The 9,018-nt window shown below is 35.7% G+C and overlaps 1 protein-coding gene across 24 annotated transcripts; it reads left to right on the top strand.

Annotated features, from left to right (window-relative positions):
* The first annotated feature begins 275 nt into the window (after nucleotides 1–275).
* On the top strand, nucleotides 276–5,574 carry LOC112796798 (ethylene-responsive transcription factor-like protein At4g13040). 24 transcript variants are annotated; one of them, XR_011881133.1, is made up of 10 exons: nucleotides 282–641; nucleotides 1,522–1,719; nucleotides 1,853–1,983; nucleotides 2,651–2,735; nucleotides 3,889–4,072; nucleotides 4,411–4,505; nucleotides 4,594–4,678; nucleotides 4,892–4,935; nucleotides 5,031–5,152; nucleotides 5,232–5,574. XR_011881133.1 is itself a non-coding variant. In XM_072235580.1 (9 exons), the coding sequence occupies exons 2-9, from the start codon at nucleotides 1,677–1,679 to the stop codon at nucleotides 5,372–5,374; spliced, it is 885 nt and encodes a 294-aa protein (XP_072091681.1). In that variant the 5' UTR covers nucleotides 282–641; nucleotides 1,522–1,676; the 3' UTR covers nucleotides 5,375–5,574. The 24 variants fall into 24 exon arrangements, 23 of the variants coding, with proteins under 23 accessions (XP_025695208.1, XP_025695207.1, XP_072091681.1 ...); XM_072235580.1 differs by lacking the exon at nucleotides 4,892–4,935 and having other exon boundaries at nucleotides 3,892–4,072; XM_072235573.1 differs by lacking the exon at nucleotides 4,892–4,935.
* The last annotated feature ends 3,444 nt before the right edge of the window (nucleotides 5,575–9,018 follow it).

Raw genomic sequence — 9,018 nt, 5'->3', positions numbered from 1 at the left:
TTTATACTAACACTAAATCAAAATTAAATTTTTGTTTAAAATTGTAAGTTAAGCCTTTATGGTCAACGTTGACGTTCTTTTTAAAAATTATAATTAAAAATAGAAAAAAACTTCAACAGCAGCTACGTTTGCGTTCTTTTTTCTTTTATTAAACTCAAATAATTCTTTCTAGCTATTTTGTTTCGAAATATTTACATTTTATTTTATTAAATTTTATTTATCCGATATAGACTAATTTAGCAATTATTTAAGAAAGATAATTTTTTCTATTAAAAATTTTTGAATGACTAATTTAAAATATCACTATTTTAAACCCTTACATTCTCTCTCTACAAGACTTTCTCTGTCCACACTCCGCGGCCATTCATATCTCCTCCTACCACCCTTCTTCCTTCCTTCTATTGATATAAAGAGAGAGAAAGAAGTGAGGGCGCAACATATATACATAAAAACAAACAAAAGGTGGTAGATGCATGAGCCACACCACAATACAGCACAATTACACAAGAGACATAATATCTCTCCATTTACACTCTCACCAGTCACCACCTTGTTTCTGTTTTCTCCCAAAATTCTTTTAATTCCCTTTTCCCTCTCTCTCTCTCTCTTCTGCCACCTTATCTAAACTTTTCCGGTTTCAGGTATTAAACCAACACATGGCCTCTGTCTCTTCTCATTATTCTCTTTCTCAGTGCTTTTATTTTTCTTGTTTGGCTTTTGATGTTGTGGCTCTCTCACAAGGGTTATTACTTATTCACTCCTTTCGTCTTTTGCGTGTGGTTGGCATTTTGGGTTGACTCCTTGAGAAGTCTTGACTCTTTCTCTCTCTCCTTGCCTTGTGTTTGGGTCTTTGGCTGTTTCTTCGAATTTTAATCGTTAATTGTTGTTGTTGATGTGAATGTTACCTTACCATCCGTTTTCCAATAAAGGTGGTAGGTTGATGAGGGTTGACTTCAACCCGCGGAGAGAGACTTTTCTTTCTTCTGTGACTTGATGATATTTTGTTTCCAAATTCTGATTCCAATTAATGTGTGTGGTTTCCTTTTAACAAATTTGTGGTATCAACTTTTAAAACTGATTTCTCTCTCCCCTTTGAGAATGATGATCAAATTGGATCACAGATTGCTTTCAAAGGTTTGTTCTTGGTGTCGGTGGTTGAAACTTGATACTGTATCATGATCAAGGTTTCTATGCATCTTGTATATGTGTTTGTTTTTGGCTAAGTTGGTCTATGTATGAGGTCATAATCGTCAAAATAGGTTTGTGGATCTTGTTTTCATTCTTTAAGTATTGATGTTTCTTTCTTTGCTGCTAGGCTTTGATGATTGTCTACTTATGTCTAGTACTAAAACTGAGAAAAGACATTCCCTTTTGTAGTAAAAAAGTATATCTTGTTCTCATCACTCATTGGTTTCTTGGAACTTGGGAAGCAACTATTTTGATGTTTATGTTTATGACACTGTCAGGCTTTTACAGTGTTTAACTGATACTGACTTGGAACTTTGTCTTCTTTTATAATAGGTTTGAACTTTGAACTATAGCTCTAACTTCTCAGCTGCATCAAACTGTTCTACTCATGTTATAGCTACCCTGCTTCCAAAGTTGAAGGAGCACTTTGGTAAGGTAAGAAATAATCAGTGAGTTCAGATGACTTTGTGAGACGATCAGAGATAAGAATGGTGAGCTTGAGAAGGCGCAGACTTTTGGGATTATGCTCAGGTAATTGTGGAGGTTTCTTAAGGAAACAAAACATGATGATGTCATTGGAAGGGTAGAGTATACTATTAATCTATTATTGGTTATATCTTATGCTTAACTGACAAAAATGAGCAATGTTATTTGTCCTTTGCAGGAAGCAGTTCCTTTGTTGCACCCCTCCCTCTATATTGTGAGAATATAACTGCTACTGAAAATTCAACCCGTGATGCTCGACTGAAGACAGAACAGCCTGCGCTTTCAGATAATGCAAGCATGCTGGACAGTGTAGGGAACACAATTATATGAATGCTATTTTGAAGCTTCATTTTCTTTAATTTCTACTATGGAATCTCTGTTGTTGGTTTTTATATCTGCCTTAGGGAGATTTGGTATTCGTATGACCTAGGTATCAGTATCATTCAGATATTGGTTCTGTGATTATGAGTTGCTTTTATTTTATTTATGCTGCATGCCGCAAATTGGAAGCTAGAAAGATTGTTTTCTTGTGAAAAAGATATCTGGTTTTTGTTACACTATTCTCTTAACACCCTCAATATTTAATGACTAGAGAATGCAACTAAAGGGCGGTTAACTCAATTTCAAGATCAGCAACTTCTCAGAACTCAGCTGTTGTTATCATAAATATTTCATTGTTGATGTTTGCTGTAGTTATGCGAGTCAGTGGTTCTTGACTGCATTGATTTATTGACGCGGAGAGGCTCTGTCCTAAATTTTTTATACTATTATCAGGAAGATTCTTGAGTGATTGTCCTCAACAAGCTCATCAATTAGCATTAAATCGGTGAAATCAAGATTGATGGTTTCCTAGTTGATAAAATAAAAATGTTTATTCCCTTGTCCCTTGGCGTGGTTGAGTGTTTTTCATTCATGGGTCAGAGAGCTAGGAACCCTGTACTAAACTGTTCTTTTTTTTATTTTATTTTTTCTGCAGAATAACATTGTCAAAGAAGAACCAGGATCATCAAATGTATCTGGTTCTAGTTCATCAAAAGATCAGCCTAGTCAGCAAATTTCAGGTTTGTTTTTTAGCAGCTGATATACCCTTGTTACAGTGGCTAATTAATCATTTTGTTGCTCAATTCATAAGCACTTATGGTGAGCTTGTTATTAAGTATTTCTTTTTTAGAGTCATCTTGTATGCAAGCTTCCTTATATACATGGCCTGCAATTAAATGAACAGTTAATATCATAAAATGGAATTATATACCATTAAGGGTAGACATAATGTGAAACCAGTATAAGTAACGAGGAGTAAGTTTGTGCAGAGTAAAAGTCATTCATTTGTGGGAACTTTTTAGATTGTCTGTTGACAGTGACAGATATATGCTTTATAACGGAAGCTTTTTTTAACTTATGCATTGATAGATGTATGCTTTATACTTCGATTTAAAAATCCAGCATGTTGAGCATTCGTATGTACCTCCTAGTGTGGATTAGTTTTTTCCTCATTTGTGGCTTGCTTTCTTTGCGTTTGCATTGTGCTCTCTATTGTTGTGCAATTTGAATTTGTCATTGTGGTTTTGTTGCTTAAGCTCATGCAAAATGTGCCTTGATCTAGGCATCCAACAATTCATTGAATAAATCGGGTGTTAATAAGGAGCATCAGGGTCCATCAAATAGGGCTGATCTTTGGTGCTGATCTAACATAATGTGTAGGATTGACCATTATAAGAGGCAATCTTGGAGATCCATTTTGGTTGGTTTTGGCAACAGTGCCAAACTCCACAAATGGGAGAAGCATGTCACATCACATGATTCCTCCAGTCAAAGTTACAATGAGTGTGTTAACTTCTCTGAAATGCAGTATTTTGCAACATGGAGAATCAGGAATCAGCAATAATGAATGAATAATCCTCTAATGCATAAGTTGTACAACATATTTGGCTTTTATAGCTAACTAAAACAATGTGCATGTCTCTTGCCTTACATGGCATTCTGGTGAACCGAGTCAATCTGATTTTCGTTTATTCCCAATGTTCTTTGCAATGATGCACTGTATCATTTATTCATTTATAGGAGAATACTGAAAAAGGAAGACTGTGTGATGGAAATAAGCGCATTTCTATTAGCTTTCATGCAACGAAAGTTTACTTTTCCATTTTAGAGTGGCTTTGACTGATCTATTATTATCCTTTTTTTTATCTGTTACTTGTTTTGCATTGCACTTAGCAGGGCCTCCTGTTAAACGCAGAAAGCGGCACAGAAGAAAGAATTTGCACAATCAAGAGCCATGCTTAATGAGAGGGGTCTATTTCAAAAATATGAAATGGCAAGCAGCAATAAAAGTAGACAAGAAACAGATTCATCTAGGTACTGTTGGGTCTCAAGAAGAAGCTGCTCACTTATACGATAGGTATTAATTTGAATTGCAACAAGTTAATGATTTAATGCTAACCATAATCCTTTGTACATAACATAAAGTCACTAAGATTATGTATGTATTTCGGTTGCTTTTGATAAGTTGCTGGGTACCTACCTCTGTTCTCATTGAGTTCCACAATCTTGTTATCTATGCATTTTGATCTATTGTTCCTTTGAATGCTTAGACTTTATTTCTGTACTGTTTACAATAAAATGAAATAAAAAATAATTTGAAGTTGAAATGCAGTTAGTTTCTACAAGAAAGTAGGAGAGCTACGTAGATTATTTAAAATATATATATGATTACTACTGTATGGCAACTGTTTCTAGTGGGGGTCTGACAATCATTTGCGTTGGCAAGGTTCAGTGGCGGAGCCACGTTATAGGGAAGGGGGGCAATGGCCTCCCCTCAAAATTAATAATTTGTACGTATAAGTCTCTAATTTTTCAGTTTGGCCTCCTTTTAATTTTTTAATTTTTCTCTCTTATTAATTTATATTTTTCGAAGGGGAGCCTCGGAGCAGCGGATGAGTTGTCTCCACGTGACCTCAAGGTCACGGGTTCAAGCCGTGGAAACAGCCACTGATATAATTATCAGGTTAGGCTGCGTACATTACAACCTTGGTTGCGGCCCTTTCCCGGACCCTGCGTTAAATGCGGGACGCTTGTGCACCGGGTTGCCCTTATTAATTTATATTTTTCATGTTGGCCCCTCCTAAAAATTGTTCTAGCTCCCCCCCTGCAAAGGTTGTTGATTTATAGTTTTTAAGTGTATTTAAAATACGATGCATGCATTTACTTTGTTATCCAGGATCACATGGCTGTTATGAGATGTTTCTTTCCATTATATTAATGGTGGGGGTTCTACTTTGAAATGGTTATATTCTCATTTTGAAAGTTATATTAAAACATAGATTATGACTCCATGTTCTTTCTCTGTTTATCTGTAGGGCTGCTTTCATGTGTGGGAGAGAACCCAATTTCGAGCTTCCTGAAGAAGAAAAGCGGGAGCTTCGTAAATTCAAATGGGAAGAGTTTTTGGCGCTGACTCGGCAGGCAATTACACGTAAAAGTAATATTTCTCTTCGAATTATTTCATATATTTTCATGCATCTTTATTTTAAGATTAACAGTTTTATACAAAATTGTAGAGCACAAGCGAAGGCTTGGTTCAGGACCCAGCGATAATGTCGACCTGTCTAATTCGAACAAAGACGATTCGGATAACAAGCAAGGCGTCAGTAGCTTGTCTGCTTGTGAAGAAGACGCAGAGCAAGAAACATCACTCTCTTGATTTCTTAAGTATAGTGATTCAATAATTAAGTGAAGATGAAGACATATTCTAACATTCCAGTTCTACGTCATAAATTCATTCTTATTGTAGAAATTACCAGTATTATGTCATACCTTGATACCATTGTTTATCCTTATACATATGGAAATTGCTATAACATTCACCAATAAAAGTCACGTATCAATTGCGTTTCCTATTTATCATTTTGTGCCATTCTATTGAACTTTTAAGATTTGTCGTTTGGAAAAGAATATATATATTTTTTTATTACAGAAAATAACTTTTTTAGCAGGAACATGGTTCGTTTTTACGTATTAGAATTTAAAAAATTCTGTTTACCGAAAGTTAGTCACGGTCATTTATGTATATTTATATGTGGGGACGTGCTCGGGTACATGCTCCGGTACAGAGCTACGGTATGGAGTGGCAGACAGGAATATGGTTTCGTGATGATTAATGTTCAAATTCTGGTCAAAAACAAAGTCAAGCCTAAAGCGGACAAGTCTAATCTATAATTACACCAGTGTTCGACCTACATGAGAAACACTCGAACTTGTGTGTAAAATCTTAACTGCATCTAAGAACTTGCTTAACAATTCAGATATGATGTCTCAATAACCCTTACACAAAAGGAGAAATAATTGTGGATAAATTATAGAAAGATAGCAGGATTATCTTATTATATAAATATCTTATCAAACTCAGGTATTTTTCAATTCCAATATACTTAGACACAATAAATATCTTATCAAACTCAGGTATTTTTTAATTCCAATATACTTAAACGTGTTTAGTGTAAAATTCGATTAATTAATAATTAATTAATTTATAAATTAAAATTTATTCTAAAAAATTGGAAATGTGATTTTTATGGCTTAATATGAAAGAGAAAATTAAAACAAGAATTTTGACACAAATTTTAAAAAAATCGGCCCAAAATTGGGTCAATTAGATCAAACCGAACCAACCGGGCGCGTATTGGGCCCTTGATCCAACCCAAGCCCATTAGAACAAAAGAGCACAGCTCTTCCTCCCCTTCCTCAAAGATAAACACGCTGAAACATGCAAGAAAAGGGAAAAGAACATTCTTCCAAAGTTCTAACTCTTACTTCTTCAAATCACCATATCTTTTGATCCGTAGTTCCAATTGTCACACCGTTTGCGACCATGCGACCACGTTGCTGACCTCTACGAATCCCACAACTTTTTTTCTGAGGTAAACCATGTTCTCATCTTAGTTCTTCTAGCCTTGATTTTTGAAATTTATGGGTAAAATGTTGAGATTTGTGAGCTTTTGATGTTATAGGATCCAATTAGCTTGAAGCAGAGGCTTAACCTTGCCTCTTTGATTCTTAGATAAGGTAAGAGATCTCAACCCTAGTGAAATTTCTGAATTAAGGCATTTGGGTATTGAGTTGTTGTGTTTGGATGTGATAATTGTGGTTTAGGTAGTGTGTATGTGAATATTGAAGCTTGATTTAGGTATTGGAGAGCTTGGAATGGACCTTTGGTGTTGAGAAATTTGTTTGAAGGGTGTTGGAACATTGAAAGTTGAGGAAAAAGTGAAATTGGAAGTATTTCGGGTTGAACGGGAATCGACCAAGGTATGATTTTAGTTTTCTGTATCTAAATTGTAATGTGGTGTGAAAACTTAGGCTAGAGACCTTAAGATAGGATTTGAACTATTAATTTTGTTGATTGGTTGAGATGAATTGTGTTGTTATGTATGTGATTAATGGATTTTGGATGTTTTGATGGTATGATGTATGAGAGATATGCATGCTTTTATATATGCTTAATGATTGGTTGAGATTGAATTGTCGGTGAAACCATGTTGATGGTGAGGATGCTATTGATTGTATGTATTGATGGTTGATGGAATTGGTATTGTTGGAACTTGGGATGAGGAAAGATATATGATATGATATTTTGTTTGAAATTGAGTTATTTGATTGAGATTGGTCAAAATGGTGGATTGTGAATTTAATAAAAATGTTAAAATATGAGTTGAGGAGGCTTGAGATTATTTTTGATAAGTTTTGGTTGGTTTTAAAAGGATTTGGAAGTGTATGTTTTGAAAATTGGAAGTTCGTGACCTTTTATAAAAATTAAATTTTGATGAACTTCAATGGATCATATCTTGAGCTACCGCTTTTGAAATTTAATGCATTTTATATCAAATGAAAGATAATTTAACAAGGTTTAAAATGGTTAAAATTTTGTGGAAATCTGAATTCTGTAGAAAGAGATATGATCGTTGAAAGACGGGGCCTGAAATATGAATTCTGTGAATGCAACAGAATTTGTGACTTCTGGTTTGTGTGTGCACGCACAGCCTTGTGCGCATGCACACCCCGTGGATTTTTGAAACTGTGCATACGCACACCCTTGTGCGCACGCACACATGGGGACATGGCTGCTGCTGGGAGCGCTAGCACGCTTTGTGCGCGCACACAATCAACGAAGTTTTGCAAGCTGTGCGAACGCACAACCTTATGCACACGCACACATTGGGAGGTGTATTCTGTTGGGGGGTTCGCACGCCTTGGGCGAGTGAACAGAATTGAAAAATTTTACTCATGTGCGTACGCACACCTCTATGCGTACGCACACATCTTGAAAATCCATCTGGGCGTGCGCACACACACTGCCTTATTTTCTTATAAAATCCTTGTTTTTAAATGTTTCACCTTCCTGGCAAGCTTGTAATCTTCCATGACCCTGTTTTCCAGCAAGTATAATCTTCTTTGGTGTTTTAAAACTAAATTTCAAACTTCTAAATCCCATTTTTATCTTTTAAGTCCTAAATCAATATAGAATGCCTAGTGATTAAGAAGAAGCTAGGAAATGGGGATAACTGGTGGATGAAGAAAAGGGAAATATTGAGGAATTATGACTAATGAGGATTGTATGAGTTATTGAGGAGGATGGTGGAGTGATGTGTATGATATGAGCCGAATGGCTGTATGTGATGATGGTTTATGGCTGTATGTGATGATGGTTTATGGTTGGTTATGAATTATGATTTTAAGCCGGTTGGCTGAGATAGATATTAAATTATGGCTGAGAATGAATGCATAGACATGTTGATTAATTGATATTGTGATTGTTGCACTCCACCTATCTGGGATACGAGTTTCCCTAGGCGAAAGTAGTGGTTAGCCACCACGTGCTACAGGTTGAGACTCAATACTTTGCTGACCCTATGTCGTATGTGTGGTGATAAACCCCATCTTTAGGGTTTATCTTGTGTTGAATTTAGAGGGTTTTGTCAACTTTTCTCCCAAGTATCCAATGAAATAGCATGCTTTTGTAAATTCTCCTTTAATTGCGCTCAAGAGTGAAAACATGCTTTTTAGGACTTAAAATAGCTAAATCTAATTCTCCTTGATTCCATTAGATGCCTTGATATGTTTGCTAAGTAATTTCAGATTTAGGAGGCAAGGATTGGACCAGGGAATGAAGAAAAAGCATGTAGAAATGGAGAACTCATGAAGAAATGATGGAATCGCAAAAGCTGTCAAGCCGACCTCTTTGCACTCAAATAACCATAACTTAAGCTACAAAGGTCCAAATGAGGCGGTTCTAGTTGCGTTGGAAAGCTAACATCTGGGGCTTCGAAACGATATAAGATTTGCCATAGT

Source organism: Arachis hypogaea, chromosome 4 (genome assembly GCF_003086295.3).
Source record: "Arachis hypogaea cultivar Tifrunner chromosome 4, arahy.Tifrunner.gnm2.J5K5, whole genome shotgun sequence".
Lineage (NCBI taxonomy): Eukaryota > Viridiplantae > Streptophyta > Magnoliopsida > Fabales > Fabaceae > Arachis > Arachis hypogaea.
The sequence above is the reverse complement of the archived record's forward strand: the minus strand, read 5'-3'. Positions and strand labels throughout refer to the sequence as shown.